Below are 20,773 nucleotides of genomic sequence, written 5' to 3' on the forward strand. Positions count from 1 at the left end.
TTTTTCAGCAAAAAAAAAAAAATCCAAGATGAACATGCAGTTTGAACAATTTTTGCAAAGCTCGTTTGAGAATTTTAAATTTCATGGGTTTGAGCCTTACAGTAGAAAAATCGGTTTTTATGGCGGCTAAAATCTAAAACTCTTGTAAGTTCTTCACAAACTTCGCTTTTACATTAGGCAGCATCAATTTATTACGTAACGCTAAAATTGGAAAATTTTGACCCCGCATTTCGTAACGGTTTTTGGTATGAAAAATTTCATACCGCTGAAGCCTGCTCCCCCTCCCTCTAGAGCGTTACGTAATTCGTGGATGCCGCCTTAGTTATCAGCAAATTTGCCAAGCGAAAACTTTCAGCACAAGGAGTACAGATAGTTTGTTAACCGAGATGAGCGGGCTGCAAATCTCGTTAAACATAATAATGATAATAACAACAATAGTTTGTTAAAATCCAATGAAATTTCAACTTTTGTGGGGAAATAATTGATTTTTTTTTCACAAAAAAACATGTTCGGAAAAAATTCAAGATATTTTTGTAGAACTTATGTATGATAGGTTTGATCTAAGGCAAGACGTGACAGGTCAAAGTACAAAAACGAAGCCAATCGCCTGTCAAAAAATACCACTTTCTCATTGGTCGTTTTGGCAAAGGCATACTTTCACATTGTTGAATTGGATTGCAACAGGGCACTTTGTTGCTAGCTCGGCCGTGTTGCTAGTACGTACATTGAGTTTTTTTTTATCAAGGTTAAAAAAATCATGAAATCTTTTTGTTTCAAAACTATTTATATTTGATGTTAAGTTTACCCCATGTTCATCTACAAGGTCAAAATAAATAAAAAATACTCTTTCAAGTGCAATATACAGTATGGCCCATAAAAAATGCGAAAAGCGTCATAATTTTTAAATTGAAGTTTAAACATGATATAGCCGTTATTTGAGCGGGAAAATGCTAAAATAGTTGCAGTAACATGCTCTTTTGTATTATTAAATAAAAACAAGATTTCATTAACATTTTTAGGACCCAATTATAATACGCTAACGCATATCATTCCAACCATATTCTTATTAGCGTTGATTCATTCCTCTCCCACTAATCAACATCTGTGGGATGGACGTTTGTAACCTCTGTAAAAATCAACATTTTTTTTAGTAAATAACCGCGAATTTCGAGGTGTATTCCCGAAAAGTACTATGTTCTGCAGTGCCGAGGAGGTGATTTTTTTGTGCAGCGTCACCATGACTTTTAGTCATATTATATTCTGAAAAAATGACCCCCTCGGTTGATCCTTAACTGTGTGGTGACTACTTTAAAATACTGTCGGCTTTCGGATCTCTTAAAAAATGTCCAACACTTTGACACAATTAGTTTTGGCTTCCTAAAGCGAAGCCATTAACATGTATTCCGAAAGCTTACTCGTTATCTTCCTCTTCATCATCGTTGGAACTGATTCTGAAGTAGCGCAGTTCGTACAGATCCTTATCGTTGGACACAACACGAATCCAATCACGCAGGCTGTTCTTCTTCAAATACTTCTTGGTCAAGTATTTCAGGTAGCGCTTGGAGTACTGCACGTCAGAGTTGACGTAGACTTTCATCTTCTGGCGCTCGAACGACACACTGTTTCCGAGGTTACCGGTCTTGCCGTTGACCTTGAAGCGTTCCTTCAGGTACTTTTCCTGGGAAAGTAGTAAAGGAGAATAAATTAACATACGGTTTTAAATAAGTTTATTTTATTTTTAGGAGGCAGAGAGGGAATAATATCAATTATAAGGAAGATCAAACAAAATGTAGAGCCTTTATATGTAGAGCACCATTACTGTTCGATTAATCTAACATAATCTAATTCAGTCCGACATTCTAACGAAGGTTCGATATTGAGGAATAGGATAGTTTATTAAAACATTTATACATCCTACTTGTTGATTCAATATCAATTAACTTTTGATTCATAATCAAAACTTTTTATTACCATTTCAATAAATTTAGACAATTCCGGGCGGGAGTTAAGGTAAAAAATGTTGGAATCCAAACATGGCTGTCACCGTCATAATGACTGATTTCAGCCAGCAGTAAGCGAATTAAACCTTTTTTTATTTCAAGCTTTCTGCTACTGCAAATAGGGGTCGTTAAATATAACTCAAAACCCGTTTTTCTTACAAGAGGAGATGAGGGGGTTCGCAGACCTTAGTCTATCGCAAGTTAGAATTGAAGTGCAATTTGATTTTATTTTTGTAACTGTTTTATTACACTTACAGTTTTATAATGGTTGTATATAAAACTAGTCATACAAAGGTTCCGAGCACATTCGCAGTTATCTATAATCCTATTTTTTTCATACGAACGGATATGTAAACCCGTTTGTTTTATGAGAAGTTTCATATTGCACTGGAATGCATCTTGACACCAATTCGTGTAACCATTTTGAAACCCATAATCGTATTCTAAAGATGTACGCGGTTTTTGGAAACGTTAATTCTTTCGTTAAGCATAGCATATACTGACTGTACATGTCAATAGTTGCTACTCCGTGATTGATCAGAACTGGTAAGAATTGCACTAGGATCCAAATTAATAAGGGATGCGAGTTTCCACTTACTCTCGAAGTGCAATTTTAGCAGGTCTAATATTATTGATCAATAACGGCACCGGCCAAGTCCTTACAGTCAGTTGGGATGGGGAAAGAATGTTAGGGTGTAATGATTGTTGCTTCTAGAGACCGAGAATACCTCTGCATCTCCACAATCACCACGGGAAGAGTGTTTATTAGTGAGGGAGGGAAAGATCTGGGAGTCACCTTTGGTCGGTGATGCGATCCATGGACAAGGGGGGAAAATACGACTTATACTTAAAGCTAGTTTTGTATTTTGTCTCGAGAAGTTTTTGGTAGAAGATAAAAAAATACGTCAACATCTGCAGTGTCGAACCATTTAAAAGATTTTTTTTATTAATGGCGAAAGCAGAAAAATATATGTATATATTTTAAATTATATGAAAAAGGAATTATGCCCACACTTGTAGTAATGATCCATACATATTTTGTTTGAAAATTACATATGAGTATTACTGTGCATTTTTGTCTCGAGATGAAAAGTTTTTGGTAGAAGGTAGAAGTTTTTTTAAATGCGTCAACATTCATAATGTCGAACAATTGAAAAGATATTTTTAGTCAAAAAGAGAAAAATATATGTATCTTGATGCCGACACTTGTAATGACAAACCATACAAAGTTTGTTTGAATACATAAAAGTGCTTTCTTGAAAAAATGTGTTATCATAAGCATGAAACGAGCTTACTAGTTAATAATCCGTCCTCGACTGAACACGAATATATTTTTGCACTCACACAGCGCGAACAGCAAAACTTCTCGGCGTCCTGAAAACGAACCGTCTTGCTTGGGCTTTTCAAAACACTGCTAGCAAGAAAAAAAATCATTCCGGCGACGCACAAACTGAACTCGCTTGCTTGGGCTTTCGGAAGCACACTCTTTACACGGTTGAAACCGAACTAGCACTATTATTGGGACACACACTACCACTGGATCAGTCACCCTATAGTCGCAGATTACTGTAGAAAGTTCACTAGTAATTTATTCAGCAAGATATTGGTCCTGGTTTTCGCTAAAATTTATTCATATATTACGGCCAGAAAATTTAGCCTAAAGTCGCATTCTAATGCCGTTTTCGCTTTTAGGATTGATCACCGACCCAACACATAAACAACCAAGCAAATTGTAGTTCGGTCGAACCTGAATCGGGTTGGTCAGTTTTGTGAAAAACTCAATTTCTCACAACTCACGCTTGAGATTTTTCATTGTCAATAATGCAACTCAGCAGTCAAAAAATAATGGATGAGTTGGCTCACCTTTTTAACTCATTGTCTCGTATTTCCACAGTTCACTTACACACGTCAATAATTTCTTGTTAGTCTGGTAAAATTATGTTAATCCTTTCTAACGTAAACAACAACATTCGGGTTTAACGAATTTTTGCCGGGTTTTGCGACTGAATCATTTTTTACGGTTTGAGTTGATTGAGTTGATTTTTCATCAAAATCTCAAGCGTGAGATTTGCGAAGCAGATCTCTAATGAGTTTGCTCTCACGGGAGAGCGTATTGATTGAGATTTTGAGTGTGAGCATATCAACACTGGGGTTGGTGTGATTCAGCACGGGTTTCGCCAGTTCCTACCTAGTTTCGAAAACGATTTCGACATAAGTTTTGATAGAATCTTATCCAAAACTTAACAAAACTTTGTACAGAACTTTCCAAATCACACTATATTTGTCTTTAGAATAACTAATATCTATTTCTCGGTGCTTGCGTTTGAAAAGCTGACTCATCCTTAATTTTCATTATAACCAGATCACGAAAATAGTGACAAAATTTCTAAAAAAATTGGTTTTAGAGACTTTTTGTTGCAAATAATGACTTTGAAGTCACCAAACTACTAAAAAGTGACTCGCAACTGTCATCTGTATCGGTCCATAATCGGCATTATTTCACAAGTTGTAACAAGCTTGATAAATAGCAGCAGCAAATGAGAACATTAAAGAGAGAGCGATGATAAAAACCGGTTTTCTCGCTTATTTGTAATTAAGGATAGGTGTTTTATTTTACTGACATGATAAAAAATCCCTGAACATCCTACATCAATAGTGCTTCGCAAATTTGGCACTTGTTTAGATGTTTTTTTTTTTATCATGCACTGTAGCAGAAAATTATAAACAGACTCTTATGATGTAATGCGGATCATGATTATAACAGAGAGCGATAAGTGAGAGATATTCTCAATTTTCTCAGCATTCTATCATCCCTAGAGAATCAATTCGCCACGAACATATCAGCATTGTTTTTCATAAGGGCCTAACTGCATTCATCTATTTCTATTCACCGTTGCTCTCTTTGCGTTATTGCAGAAAACTGATTCTCTTTTCGTAACATATTTTTGTGCTGTTGGATGAAGAATTCTTGCTTCATTAACAATAAATATTACAGATTTATCTAATTTAGCGAAGTTATTAGCAAAAGAGCGGATCGATGAAGAGAAATCGCCCATGTCAATTAGGCCCTATTGCAGTAACAGCACAGATTTGATTGTTTTTCTATGAAGCTGGTTTTTTTTGACATAAATTCAAAAAGAGCATCTGCCACGGAATCTATTGAAGATTTGGCCAAGTATCTTACCAAGAACTTTACGAAATCTGAGCAATATCTTAAGAATCTTGCCATTTATTTATCCCTCAAAGATCTTACCATTTGTGCTTATTCTGCGCGGCGTGTGTTATTGTAAGTTCGGTTAATCGTTAGAAAACGCATTTCGCGGAAGTTGGATTTTTCTCGGCATCCATGCAAGATACCCCACTTCAGAAGTAGGGTGCATTCGAGCACATCCCGATTCGAATCGAATGCACCACCTCCGAAGTTAGGTACCTCCCATAGGTTCTAAGAAAAATCCAACTTCGGCGAGGAACCATTTCGCCGATAATAATCAAATGGGAGCGAGTCTTCAATTGTCACCTCATTCGACTCGTCTTACCTCACACGCCGCGCAGAATCAGCACAATTGAATTAATAAAATGATCTAACAACAGAGTGTCTACTCGTTTACAGAAATGAAATTCCCTGATATTTTCAAGTTTTTTCCAGGTCTTAATAAATAATTCCAGGCTAAAGTAAAAACCTTAAGGTGATTATAAAACGAAGCCCCACACCTCAAATTTTCAAGAGCACAAGACTTGAAACCAAACAGCGCTCCGCATTTAAAATTTATCCCATTGGTCACCACCAAGCAAGCAAGCAAGCAATTTGATTGATTTTCAACGCGAATTGTTGACAGATTTTTCAGTCTTGTGCTCTTGAAAATTCAGGTTTGGCTTTGTTTTATAATCACCTTAAATTCTAATGATTATCGAATTATTAATTTTTAAATAATTTTAATTCATTTCTAACAGTAGGTTTTAAATGGCTTCAACACACTTGAACAAAAAGATTTCTTTAATTCTTTAGTGATTATTTCTGAAGGAATTTCCCCTACAATATAATTTTACAAACCTCAAGAATACAATATGGATTATTCGAAGGAGAACCACAGAACACCTCAGAGCTTCATTAGGAATTCCTCCAAAGATTCTCCAACAAAGTATTGAGTCCTCCAGACTCTTATGCAATGATTCTTCCATTACTTCCTTTTGGGCACTCTAAAAAATACCCGTTTAGAACATCTAAAATAACAGTATCTTCTCCAGAAAGCACCCCTGGATCTTTCTTAGAATCCCCTACAACATTGTTTTTTCAGGATATCTTTAACATTTCAACTTGAAATTTCTCTATGGATACTTTCTGGATGTACCCTAGAGATTCCTTCTAAGATTTCTTAAGAAATTACCCAGTAATTATTTGAGATATTTCCCAAGTAACTCTTCGAATATTTTTTTTTTCAGGAAAGCATATCTTCAAAGAAATTTCATGATTTTTTTTCTGAAATTATTAAATGAATCTTTGATAAAAACCTGGACAAGTAATATTTTAGAAAAAAAACCTAAAGTAAACTCTGATGAAGCTTTTGTAAGGTTTAAAGTACATAACTCTTGATGTACAAGGATCGCTAGTTCTTTCAGAGACATCAATTGTTGAGATCAATTGTTAAGATATTGAAAACAAAAATTAATCGAATAGCTTATCCCGTAGGATTTTCTGAATTCTAATTCCTTGAATAACTGGTGTAGAACCTTGAATAAACTTTAGAAGATTCCAAGAATATTTTATTCGAGAAATTCATTGGAAAACGTTTGGGTGAAATGCTGAAGAAACTCCTAGAAAAAAAAAACCTATAGGAGCATTATGATGAATCGACGATCGAGTTTATTTATTGGGGAATCCTTCCTTCCGAATAGATTTTCTAGAATAGCCATTCGAGAAACTGCTGGAGCGATTCCTGGAATTCATGGATGAACTCTAAAGGAATTCACATGAAAAAGCGTTGGAATTCTTGTGGGGTTCCTTGGTAAAATATTTAAGCGAATTTCTTCAAAACTATGGAATAAATCTTTGTGGGTTTTCTTGAAGAAATTTTTGTATATGAATCTATGGAAAATTTCTTGGAAGCAACAACTGGAGGAATCGATTGTAGAATTAGTGCATAGTTTGGGATAGTTTTCCTCTAAGCATCCTTCGAAAAGTCGCTGGATGAATTTCTGGGATAATTGGTAGAGAGAACTCGATAAAAAATTCTAGAGAAAATCTTTGAAAGTATTCCAGATCAAATCTCTTGGAATTACTGTGTTATTTCTTGAAGCTTTTCCTCGAGAGATCAGAAAAAAATCTAAATGAACCTGTTGAATATGTACTACTATTACATCAATGATGATTCTAATGATTCTTTGAGTTACACGCCTCTTCACCTTAACTGCAAGCAATATAATGAATATAGTGACTTAAGAGACCATTTTGTTCAAAACAAAAACTTTAGAGATTTTGCTTCAAAAATAGAAACTTTTTCAAGACTTGCATTGAAATAGACACCAAGTATCTTAAAAGAGACCTGCTACTAACTCTACAAAGAACATAAAATGTTATTTTTTTTGTATTTCATTCATTTCTACGAAATTTTTTTTGTTTCAAACTTCGAACTACTGCTATTTACTCAAATTAGAATTACTGAAACCATGGCCGTTTCCAAAAATATTTTCTAATTTTTAGATATTGGATGTTGAAATGCATTGTTTAACGACTATAGCCAACTAACATGGAAGAACCAGCTTATATGAAGAATTATTTGCTTAGTTTACTACAGAATTCAAAGTTAATGTATTAGAGAATACTTTTCAACAAATTTCATAATACTTTCAAAACATAAAAGTTGTTTGTTGAAGTATCAGAAAAGTTTGGTATCTTGCCATATAATAGGAACGAATAGTTTTGTGTGACGATGACGGCATGTTGATAAAATCGATTTATTCAAAATTTATTCGTGCATTCAAACCAAATTTAATGCTGCATAATCCTATTCTGGTTATTATTGGTGGGTGAGATCACTATATACCAATCGTAGTTTAACTTTCAACATTAAAAAAGGATTTTATACATGTTGAAAAATTTAACGGGGAGATAGAATAATAAATTCGAAGAGCAATTTATTTTGATGTAACTTTGCCGATCATTTCACTTGTTATTTTGAAAGTGATGAATTGAGATTTTTTACAACCTTCAACCATAAAACAGATGATTGAGAACTAGGTTAGTTGTTGATGCGATGATTTGGCGATATCACACAACGATTTCTATATTCTATAACATTTTCTGGTAAGCTCCTAGTCGGGGCAACATGCACTCCATTGGTCGAAGGCAGAGCCATTAAAAAATTAACTATAATCATGAAAGTTTGGCCATTTCCGCTGTTGAAGCACAATTGTTTAATCTTGTACGTGAAAATCATCCAAAATTCATGTTTTTTCGATAAATGAAATTACGTTTAAAACACAATGGTGCATCTTGCCTCAATGTCAGGGTGGCCACCAAATTTCGATATTGAAATTCCCGCTTTTTTCCCGGTATATTTTACATAATTTTCCCGGTTTTTAATCCATTCTTTCCAACGACTTTAGTAGATTTTTTCTATATCAAAAACCTTTTCTTTGAAAAGCACTGTAACATTTTTTTTAAATCGGTTCAATTTTTTAGTTGTTTTTCCATAGTAATTTGATTGTTTATCTTCACTATAGGAGCAATGAGTTGACTATTAGATTGTTCTAATCTATTTAGAATCTTATTCTGAAAACTATGGCACAGTATAGTATTCATCTGAATCGATTTATCTCGCGTTCGTCGAAAATCAATGGAGCTGGAGCTAGGGCAAATGTACCATTAGTGGTGCACCTAAGCGAAAACTGCTAAAACATGGTGATAAAATCATGAATTATATGATTTTAGCGTATCAATCGCTAGATCTCAAATCCTTCTATCATTCAAATTATAAAAATCACGATTCATTTGAAATTTCCCTGCAAAAAGCCTTGCACCAACAATAGGAACACTGTTCCTTTAGTGGAGGTATGTTTTAAGAATGGTTCCTTTAGTGGCGCAAACCATTGATTTCTTATGGGACCCTCCACTATGGGTACTGATGCACCACTATAGGTGCAAAGGAGCAAAAAATTTAAGCAAAATAATTGTTTAAAATAGGTTTATGGTTAAATTTTATGAATATTTTTCGATAACTTGTATCATTTTCACATCGTACATCATAGAAAAATATCACATAGCCATAAAAAAGTGCGAAACATGTCAAAACACACTACCTCCACTATTGGAGCTACCTCCACTAAGGGAGCGTTTGCCCTATCTATTATGGGAAAGAGATGGTTACTTGTGCTAATAAAACAGATCCTACTCTTGACATGGCAGGGGTTTAATTTGAATGCTTTTTGAACCATATTTACCAACAATTTACCAACCAAGTTTGGCTTCAAAAACTTCAAATTTTCAAGTTCAGATTTTAAGATCTAGAGAACCTGACAACCGTTCACGTTGAAAATTTAATGGACTGGTTGCATACTGGTGATGATAAAACGATCGGAATTTCAGCTCGGAGCTCTGTTTGATTCTCTGCTCTTGAAATGTAGAGATTTGGCTTTTATTTATAATTATCTTAAGTGAATCTTAATGCTGAATTTCAGATAATTTGGCCGACAAAAGTCCCAGGTGCCTAAAGAAATCATTAAGATGCCCAAGTAGTTCTTTACCGTAATTAAATTTATTTCAATTCTTTATCTTTTGATTTTTTTTCGTAAAAATAAAAAGTGTTCGAAAGCAAATGAGTTTACAGATATGGATGAAATAAGGCCACACATTTAGAAGCACTTACTAAGGGCTCACTCACAATTTTAATAACAACAAAAAATATCATTTTTGACATCCACTCACCCTCTTGTAATGCTTTCTGTATAGATATTCTACACATTTTATATGAGCTCTAACAGCTTGACCATTATTAAAATCTTAAATGAGCCCTTATTCAAAACTTTGTCGCTTAGATAACTATAGACATATTAAAAATTTTTATAAATAAAGGTTTGTTTTCAAGATTAGTGGTGGTATTCAGCAATTACAGAAGAGTGCTAAACCAATCTGCAATAAGTAATTATATTTTGATTCAAAACGTCGAGCAAATTAGAGAAAAGTGCAAAACATATTAGCCCTGACAGTGGAAGAACAAAAATTCAAAAAAAAAAATCGAAACATTGCTTTGAACTGAATGAAACATTTTTAAGAAATATGATAATAACATTAAATCATTAATGTTTGAAGGATATTTGTTAAAATTGCGGATGCCTCATGGCAATATCATTAAACATAACTACTTTCTATAACTTATTTTGGAGGTTGGTTATTTGAAGATTGGAGCTTGAAGATGTTCGTTCAAAACCATTTTCCCGGTGATCTTCTCAAATTCCCGGTTTTTCCCGGTGGATTCAAATTCCCGTCTTTTTCCCGCTTTTCCCGGTTCGGTGGCCACCCTGCTCAATGTTGTGGTGCGTTTTGCATCAATAATTCACGCAAGAGTAGTGTTCGAAAAAAGTTAAATTTTCCAACAATCTAGTATAATTAGTGTGTTATAGCACTACATTCATGTCTTCATTTCGGCACATCTTCCTTAAATGATACATTTTGCCCCAGGTCCCCCTATATAGGGACCAACTCTCTAAAAAAAAGACTTCTCGATTACTTTTTCAAATCGACGTAAGTAACTTTCATACGCTTTTGAGAAAGTTAATTAAGAAGAATCACAACCTTTCTTCTAAAACTGTTTTAAATTGAATCCCCTTTTTAAAACTTTTTTTTACCGTGTACATCACTTAAATTTTGCATGCAATCAGCTCGCGTTAAAGAACGCTAAGTAGTTCCTATCATTTCCCACAAAAATTGTATGACAAAATGATCAGGCGTTTCAATCAGTTACTTACGACGTTTTTGTACCAGTGTACACTCGACTCAAGAAGTATTTTGTTTTGATTCGTGGTTAAGTCACCTTGTCTCTCCATACAACGGAGCGTCGAAAGTAGCGATTAGGTTGTGAAAGTGGAGAATCTTACTTTCGTCGTTTTGTAAATTCTGAAATTTAACGTTCTAAAAGTGAAAAATCGAGTTGGTGTAAAGCGGAACGTGTAGAATTTCGTCTGCGATACACGTAGGATTGATAAAGTAAGTTTGTTACCTTTCTGACTTGAGTCTGAATAAGTCTTCGAGACTTGCTACCAGCCCTGTGATTTGAATAATAGATCAGAGGAAGAGGTTCATCTAGAATTAATTTATAGCAGAGTAAAAGTATATTTTGTATGAAAATTGACAAATAAATGAAGTTTATCCACTTCTCCTGGACTATTGTCGTTTTCGTTTGCAGGAACTGGGTCGGTGATCAACACGTAAACAAACCAAAGTCAAGCGAATTTCAGTTCGATCGAACCTGAATTCGATTAGGGTTGAAACCGTGATTAAGAACGGGTTTCGCCAGTTCCAACGTAGGTTTGAGAAACATTCGACTCAGGAAAACCATCGAATTTTTGACAACCGGATATGGTACATACCAATGTTGGTAAACAAATCCAGATGTGAAAGTGAGGTTATGATCAACAAATTGAACTTCCAGTAGGAATTATTAAGGTAGAATTTAGATATTCTGGGACACATTCATTGCCCTTCCAATAGCCTCAGGACAAACTTTCGGCAATACTTACAAAGTCAGCAACATCCATAATGTTATCCTCGGCGATGTTGGTGCAGTCGACTCCGAAACGCAAGTGCTCCTTCTTTTTCTTCTGGGCGTTCTTGCCTCGCAGGAGTTGTTTCTTGGTCTGCTTGCCACCCTTGGCATCTTTGCCGGGTTTCGTCTTGACAGACGCGACGGCTTTCACCTAAAATGAAGACGGAAGCAAATTGTAAATCCTCAGGCCACCGGTTGTCATTCCAAGGAACACAGGCCAAATACACGTGGGGAACGAAGCAAAACTAGCTTCACAATTTCGGCACTGTTTTCACGTCCACGATGCACAAAGAGCACAACTACGAAATTCGTAACGATTCCGCGCACCCCACGAGCATCAAAACCATTCAAATTGTCCTAAAATTACACTAAATTATTGAAAAATTGAAACACACCACTGGAGCCATGACGTTGCTTTACAAAAGTTGGACGAAAAAGAAAGCCGTCCGTTCAATTTTGGAAAGTTGGTAGCAACGCTCAGAACTGTCAGAACTTGATTCGAGATCATTAAAAAAGGGAGGAACTTCAACCGCGCAAATGTCACGCAAGCCAGGGTGGGAGTAGGGGCTTCATATAAAAACCAAATTCCAGGCCCATGGCACGGGACGACATTTCTGGACAAACATTTGAGAAGGGCCCAAGAGTCTGAAACGTTGCTGTTGAGCCCTTTTTAGCCCGCCCACGCAAACTAACACCATCATCAGAGAGATTACCCAAGTAACCACAAGCATTATACCATTGCATTAATTTGGTCGAAAGTCAACATTGTTTGCATTAATAATGTTATCATGCATTTATTCAATAACTGTCAAGCAATGATGCATTTGATTAACATTGTAAATGTTTTGTAGCATTATTTTAATATAGCATTATGCTAAGCGTTTAGAGTGAATATACAGTTATGATGTCATTCAAGATTACATAACCTCATTAAACGCACTCGAATCTGTAATAAATAAGTAAGACGATCGAGCACGTTCTCACTCGCTCATTATGTTTTGGGATATGGAAGAATAATGAAATGACTTTCTTTCATCTCGAACCCCCCTTTCATGATCTAAGGATATATGTATTCATTCAAAATTGTGGAGCGGGAGCGGGAGGAAATGTCGATCAATTTCTCTCCCCCGAAATCTGTTTAATGCGCTAGGGCTTTGTTTTGTGGGTTAAGTTCTGTTATTTCCTCTACGAGAAAGAATAGAGATCAAATTATTTCTATTGATGTTTCACTTGGTGAGGAAAGAAAATCAATCGCCGAAGAGAATTCTTTCTATTTGTAATAACTGGGCGAATAGTAATGTTAACACACACAGTGGCTTCGTTTATAAGGAACTTTTATCCTACCTTATTACATCAGCAGCTTTAGCACAGGACACCAACGCGCCAGGTATCCAGCACACCATCATCCTAATTGTGGGTTCGAATCCTGATTCCAACAAAAAAAATCATTAAGCTTGTAAAGAAACCCATTGAAAGGTAGTCAATGGATTCATTGTTTTGTTTATTTTTGCCGCAAGCCCTAAACATACATTATTTTAAGCTAATATATATCATGAACCCTAAATATACAAACATAAATGCTTTAGTAGGGCTTGTGCATTAAAACTGCTTTACCAAGTATTGCATTAATTTGGTTGTTGTGGGGCCCTTTCTCACTTTAATTATGCTTTATAAAACTTTTAAAGATTATGTCACTTTAAAACAAAATCTATACTATAGAGCAAACATAAAGTATTCATATATAGCTTCGTGGTTACTTGGGATGCCTTTATTTTTCTATATGGGACTACACTAACTTCATACTTTTCCACATAATTTTCAAACAAAGTCTGTAAATTTGTATATACATGGTAAAGTATATACTAAAACATGATTGTTGCAATTAAAAAAGGTGTTAGTTCGAAAATCAATATGGGACAGTTATGCTTTTATGGGCTTATGGGTTACAGCTCATACAAAATTTGTAAGATGTTCATACAAAAAGCGTTATGAGGGGGTGGGTGGGTATCAAAAATGGCCATTTTCGGCGTTATGAAATTTGTGAATGAACCCTAATATTGTACATCTTCTTCTTCTTATTCTTCTTGGCATTGCGTCCTCACTGGAACTTAGCCTGCTTCTTAGCTTAAATGAATACTTCCACAGTTATTAACTGAGAGCTTTCTTTGCCAAAGTTGCCATTTTCGCATTCGTATATCATGTGGCAGGTGCGATAATACTCTACCCAAGTAACCACTAGCCCGCTAATTCGCCTTTTCGGCCTTATAGGGCTTTTATACGGCTAATATAGGGCTTGTCAGTTCTATAATAGCCCTTTATTAGCACGGAGGGCGAATTAAAGTGCTATCTGGTTACTTGGGTATGCCCAGGGAAGTTAAGGAAATTTCCATTACGAAAAGATCCTGGACCAACCGGGAATCAAACCCAGACACCTTCAGCATGGCTCTGCTTTGTAGCCGCGAACTCTAACTGTTACAAACAGCGAAAGACACCGTTCTTTCAGCAGGGCAATAATGTTGAACACAATAGTATATATTGCCACATGCTTTAAAGCTAAATATATTTATTAATACACTTAATTACAATTATATATTACATCACTACCCAGGTAACCATCAAGCACTGCTATAAGCGGTATATGAGCCATTTAACGGCATTTCAGTGCCTACTAGCTTCATAAAACATTTTCAAATGCTAATAGGCACTGTGACCCCCAGGCACTGATATTGGTCTTATATGGGTATATAACGCTTTTTTTTAGTGCTTGTAAGCCCTGTGTAAATAAGCTGTTCAAACGACTGTCAATGCTGTTCAACGGCCTATTGTCATGACGTTTGCAAACCAAAACAAAAATTAAGCGGGACTGTGAAGCCAAAAGAAATTTCATAGACCAATCCAGTTGCCTGCGTAGTAGTGCAATGTTGACAAAATTTTCTTTGTTTGCTGTGAGAACTGTCACAACATTGCTTTTGTTTGCTGTGAGAATCCAAATATAAACAGAATTACTGCAAAACAACCACTTCTCTGTTGGCCTGCCGTTGACCGAAAGCTCAATGACGTCAAACAAACATCGATACGTTTTCATTCTGAGGAAATCGACTTGTGTAAGATTGATTGTGCGTTGGTGTTCGTGGCAGTTTGCTTGGGGACCTCTATATCGCGCTCGCACCTACGAAAAATATCGTAAGCAGCTGGCAACGCATGAGAGAATATAGTGAAACACATTTATCTGCCTCTTTTTCTCACACCCAAGACAATGCAAATAATGTATCCACGAATGCATCTTCGAAGTCCCGAAAAACTTTCAGAACGAATCTGCGGTGGAAGACGTTGCCATGAATGCTTTGATATATGCTGCATTGCTGCACTATTATGATGCTGGAGATTTTTAGTTATAAATCAAAATATGTATTAAATCGATTGTAAAGGTTTGGGAAGGGGTGGAGGGGGGTTGGTTTGTTGGATGATTGGCGGTTAGTTTTTCTGTGGATTTAGCTTTCGCCGCCCTGGTATGTGGTAATAAACATCTACACTGAAATGAATTTTATTGTAGAAACTACTGATTCCATGGTAAAATTAAGAACTGCACCAACGATTTTCAACCGACTACATTAATCTGTTAACTCTACCATAACATAGTCAACAAGAAAATATATACAGTTTATTTAACCAGAGTTGTAGTATTTATAACTAGAAATACTCTAGATTTGACAAGTTTGGCATTGTACTTTTCACCATACTGCGTTGTACGGCGGGCGTCACGGATTGAAATACAATGCTTTGTAGTCGAGGCTACTATGGGCATAGTCACATCTACTACACTGCTCAGTGATTTTTACCAGATTATAGTAAACTTAACAGAATTTTGTAGTCGGTTGAAAATCGTTGGTGCTGTTCTTAATTCTACCATGGATTCGGTAGATTACACAGCGCAACAAAAATGACACTTTCGCGTGTCTCAAGAATCAAATTATGTGTCTCTAGTAGATTTTGGGTCGCTGAATCTGATGCCGTTCTCAGAAATGTTCCAGCACGTCACAATTTTTAGCTACAGGTCGTCAAAGTTGTATAAAACACTGATTTTATTGATGTTTACATGAAATTTAAAGTAAGATTTATCAAACTTTTTTGTGATATAATCTACCAAACATGCTAAATAGGACTTGAACTTTCAATTTAGATACAAATCAGTTGAAATTTTACGATAAAATTTAGTTTAAATCGATTTTTTTCAACATGTTTGCAGTCTTCATATAAAATTCTTCGTTTCTCTTATATGGCATAATACAATACTTTTCTGAACCACCAAAAAATAACATTTTACCATCGAAAATATTATGAACCTCGTTGATAATTATTGTTCTATGCATAAAGTTTGAATTCTGTGACAAATTGAGCAAACGAATTGCCGTACAAGTTGGAAAACTTGCATGCAAGTTGGCTGAAACAGTCAAATTTAGCATTTTCAACCGTCAATATCTCAAAAACTAGACGTGCCATGATATTTCTGAAAACGGCAATGGACTCAGCAACCCTTAATTTAGTAAATAGCGGTATTTTGGTTCTTGAGACAAAACCGTGTTCCGCAGTGTTATGCAATGAAATTTGTTTGCGTGTAGACGCATTCCATCAGGACCTCGCCGGCATAATCAGCATTGCTCATGATTTAGCAGGAAAAATATACACATGCCGCTGCAATGTTAACTCTTTCAAATACGATGTTAATCCTACTAAATCACTTGTGCAGCAATGGAGCAGATGGGAAAACGACGAGCATTACCGATAAGAACACCGACAACTGCAGTTTGAGCCTGGATCACGCAGCTAAAAATACATCCCAGAGGAAAGCATGAGAAACAGAAAAAACAACAATAAACTTTTTGTTTCTTTTTTTGCCGCTTACTATAAAATTTTTGTTGAAAGGCTAGTCCGCTAAGACCACGCAGATCCTAGCGAGGCTAGCCCGTCCACATCCGATTGCAAATCATAAAGAAATACAATACAGTAGATGTCTCCTTCAACTGGGCAGCTAACTGACTGATACCTCAATCAGCAGCTGCAACTCTCTTTATTCAAACCCCAGGTATACATTTACAATTCATAATTCTACACAAATATCATACCTCTCTCAACAAATCTTCCACACTGTTACCTACGACGACGCATGCTTCTCAACCGACGATTCTTCTACCTGAGGCGCGACACTACCTCTATTCCAACACTCCTCCTTAGGGTCGCAACCTCAACTCACGATCGTCTTCTCCTGTCTCGAAACTCCTCCTAGTTCCGAACTTCGTACATGCCTCGTCATCCATCCGAGCTCCTCCTGACTTCGATCCTGTCCACAAGCTCCTTTGACCAGCCAGCTGCCATCCAGTGTCCTGTATCGCCTACGTTCCCGATAGATCCCGTCCTTCGTTGCGGCCAATCCATCCAGCCTGAGGATCCCGTCCTGCGCCACGCGGCTTATGCGGCCAATCCTCCTCCAGAACGATACATGCTGTAAGAACACGTTCCTGGGCCCATAACCTGTTGAAAGGCTAGTCCGCTAAGACCACGCAGATCCTAGCGAGGCTAGCCCGTCCACATCCGATTGCAAATCATAAAGAAATACAATACAGTAGATGTCTCCTTCAACTGGGCAGCTAACTGACTGATACCTCAATCAGCAGCTGCAACTCTCTTTATTCAAACCAGGTATACATTTACAATTCATAATTCTACACAACTATCATACCTCTCTCAACAAATCTTCCACACTGTTACCTACGACGACGCATGCTTCTCAACCGACGATTCTTCTACCTGAGGCGCGACACTACCTCTATTCCAACAATTTTGACATCTCTCATTTTAGTGACTCGGTACGAATAGGCTGTTTATCAGCCGAATAATTCGCCAAAAATGGCTTTTTAACAACCCTTAATTATGATATAGATCCTGTTAGCCCTGTTGACTATGCCTTTTATTCGACTATAGAACCGCAGACAGACGTTTAAGCAGGAACAAATTTATTCAAAATTCCTGTGTAAATTCTACCGTGGTGTCACCTAGGGAGCAAATTGCTGCAGTACAGTGACAGTACGTAAAAGCACGTGGCTTCATTTTCTCGCTTACCGCCCAGTCCACCACCCACTGAACAAAAATATCAAAACAATCACTTTAAAAATGATTCACACAATTGTGATATTTTCACGCCAATTTATTTTACATGAGTTACGATCATTCAAGGGTGTTATACTAGCATGAATCTGTGAGTAAATTAAATGCCAACTTGTGGTAAAAATCACAATGGATTCAATTAACTTTTACATGAGAAATTAAAATCAAAAGGGAACATCACCCACCCAGCGCGAAAAAAAGGTGCATAGTTTTTAGCGTTGAGCACGTGGACTGTGGGAGCGGTTGTGTGTCATGCTGTCAACGAAATGTGATCAGGATGGTGGCGGGACGCATACGCCACTAACGCCATCTCTTAGCTTATTGCCACTTGGCGATTTGTGGCGGCCATGTTTTTACACAAGTGGCTGAGTCTATCTTGAACGTCTGTCTGCGAGGATATCATCTTGTTTCGGATAGAAAAACAAGGAATAGGGTAAAATCACCGGTTTTGGCCAACCTAAGAGAAAATGTCCATAAAAATTAAATGGGAAATGGGTATTTATACTAGGGATGGTACACAAATTATGTGACGCTAAATTTCCACTTTTTCGACCTCCCCCCCCCCCTTTGTCACACTTTTTGTATGAGTTCTCCGAAAATTTTGTAAGGCTTGTCACGCTTGGCTCGACCACCTCCCCCCCCCCCTTGAAGCGTGACGTAATTTGTGCAAAATCCCGTTGGTCAATATAGGCCAATGGAACCAGTTTCGGCCATATATTTAACTTCGGTTCCTAAATTAGCCAATTGCATTGATTTCTCATGCGAGTGGCCAAATTAGGAGTGCCCTGGCCAAATTAGGTGTATGAGAGTTAAAATTATAAGGAAAATTAATTGTTTTTTTTTTATGTTTCGAATCTATTTGAACGAGTAAATGAATGCAACGGTGTTGCGGGAGGTGTTCGATGTCATTTTCGGACCGACGCTTACAGCAGAGCACGAAAAGGATTTTGTCATTCATCAGCTAAAAAGAATTTTGGTGCCTTATTAACATTTATACTTGACGAGAGCGACACGCAAACATTTCCTGACAATCTTGAAACGTGTTTTAGATTTGACTATTCGGCGTGTGATTTTGAACTACTGAACTCTGTTTTCGAGAATACTGACTGGGGATGATCATCGAATTACGCTACTGTAGATCAGATGTTATCATCATTTTACGAATCGATAGCTGGAGTGATTTCTCGTTACGTTCCTCGGAAACGACAAGCATTTATTTCCATTTACAACAAACCATGGTGGAATCCAGAGCTTCGTCACCTTCGTAATATTCTCCGTAAGATGCGCAACCGCTATTTTAATACGAAAAACGATCACGATAAGACTAGACTGCGTGACTTTGAGCAGCAGTACAAAGAAAGTCTTTACGCATCACATGAAAGCTATTTAGCAAGCATCCAAAGAAACGTCAAGCAGGATCCTTCCCGTTTCTGGGATTTTGTAAAGCAACGCAAGGCAGGTATTGCCATTCCGAGCTCTGTCTCTTTCGATGGAGTCACCGCCCATTCAAACACCGAAGTTGCCGATCTCTTCGCCACCTTTTTCGAGAGTGTTTTTAGTAGAGCATCGCCCGTTCAACATCGTGATAGTTTCGAGCAGATACCAGTTCATAACATAACTCTACCGTTCGTTCAGTTTTCTGTAGAGGAAGTTCAGAATGCTCTTGAAGATCTGGATTCTACAAAAGGACCTGGTACAGACAATCTGCCCCCTTTGTTCTGGAAGAACTGTGCAGCTACGCTCGCAATGCCTATTACTGCTGTTTTCAACCGCTCGCTTCGTGACAGGAGGTTTCCAAGTGCGTGGAAGACGGCATCTATAACACCGATTCACAAGTCCGGAAGCTACAATTGTGTCGCAAATTATCGCGGGGTGTCTATACTTTGCAGCCTAAGCAAAGTGTTTGAGAAGCTGATACACGCAGTTTTGTACCGAGCTGCTGCTCCGATCATCTCTAACAACCAGCATGGCTTCATGAAGCACCGCTCCACAACATCGAACCTTATGTGCTATGTGTCAGCTGTATCCCGTGAACTTGAATCAAGGCGGCAAATCGATGCAGTGTATGTAGATTTTGCAAAAGCTTTTGATTCAGTACCGCATGATATCATCTGCAGAAAACTCAGTCATCTTGGTTTTCCGGCGTGGCTTACTGACTGGCTTTGCTCCTACTTAACCGATCGTGAAGCTTTCGTGAAAGTGAAATCCACACGCTCCAGGACATTCAATATTCCATCCGGCGTCCCGCAAGGAAGTCCGTTGATTTTTATCATTTATGTAAACGACCTTTATGAGCTGCTTTCTTCATTTAATCTTTCATATGCGGATGACTTAAAAATTTTCCGTGTGATTGCCTCCTCTGCAGATTGTGTCGAACTACAAGAAGACATAAATCGACTGCTTATCTGGTGCGACGATAATGGCATGCGCGTAAACAGTAAAAAGTGTAAAGTAATTTCCTTCTCACGATCCAATAGCATTTCGCTCCATCAGTTTAACATGGGACTAGATTTTTTGGAAAGGGTTGACTCAATATGTGATCTGGGTGTTACGATTGACTCAAAATTGAGATTTAACGAGCACATAAGCATCATAACTGCCAAAGTATTTACCGTGCTTGGTTTCATCCGTCGCCATGCTTCAGGTTTTACCGATATTTATTGTCTTAAGACGTTATTCTATTCTCTAGTACGCAGCATTCTTGAGTATGCATCACCGGTTTGGTCGCCATTCTTCGTAAAGCATAATCTGGCAATTGAACGTATCCAAAAAAGCTTTTTAAGGTTTGCTTTGCGTCATCTTCCTTGGAATGATCCGATAAACTTACCGAGCTATCCGGAAAGACTTAAGTTA

General features: G+C 37.1%; 1 protein-coding gene across 1 annotated transcript; it reads right to left on the reverse strand.

Annotated features, from left to right (window-relative positions):
- Nucleotides 1–1,363: 1,363 nt before the first annotated feature.
- Nucleotides 1,364–12,259, reverse strand: LOC5569582 (60S ribosomal protein L22). Its single transcript, XM_011494642.2, has 3 exons — nt 12,154–12,259; nt 11,733–11,909; nt 1,364–1,678 (listed from the first exon to the last, which is right to left on the reverse strand). The coding sequence occupies exons 1-3, from the start codon at nt 12,163–12,165 to the stop codon at nt 1,412–1,414; spliced, it is 456 nt and encodes a 151-aa protein (XP_011492944.1). The 5' UTR covers nt 12,166–12,259; the 3' UTR covers nt 1,364–1,411.
- Between the last annotated feature and the right edge of the window lie 8,514 nt (nt 12,260–20,773).

The sequence above is a fragment of the Aedes aegypti genome, chromosome 2 (assembly GCF_002204515.2).
Source record: "Aedes aegypti strain LVP_AGWG chromosome 2, AaegL5.0 Primary Assembly, whole genome shotgun sequence".
Taxonomy (NCBI): Eukaryota; Metazoa; Arthropoda; class Insecta; order Diptera; family Culicidae; genus Aedes; species Aedes aegypti.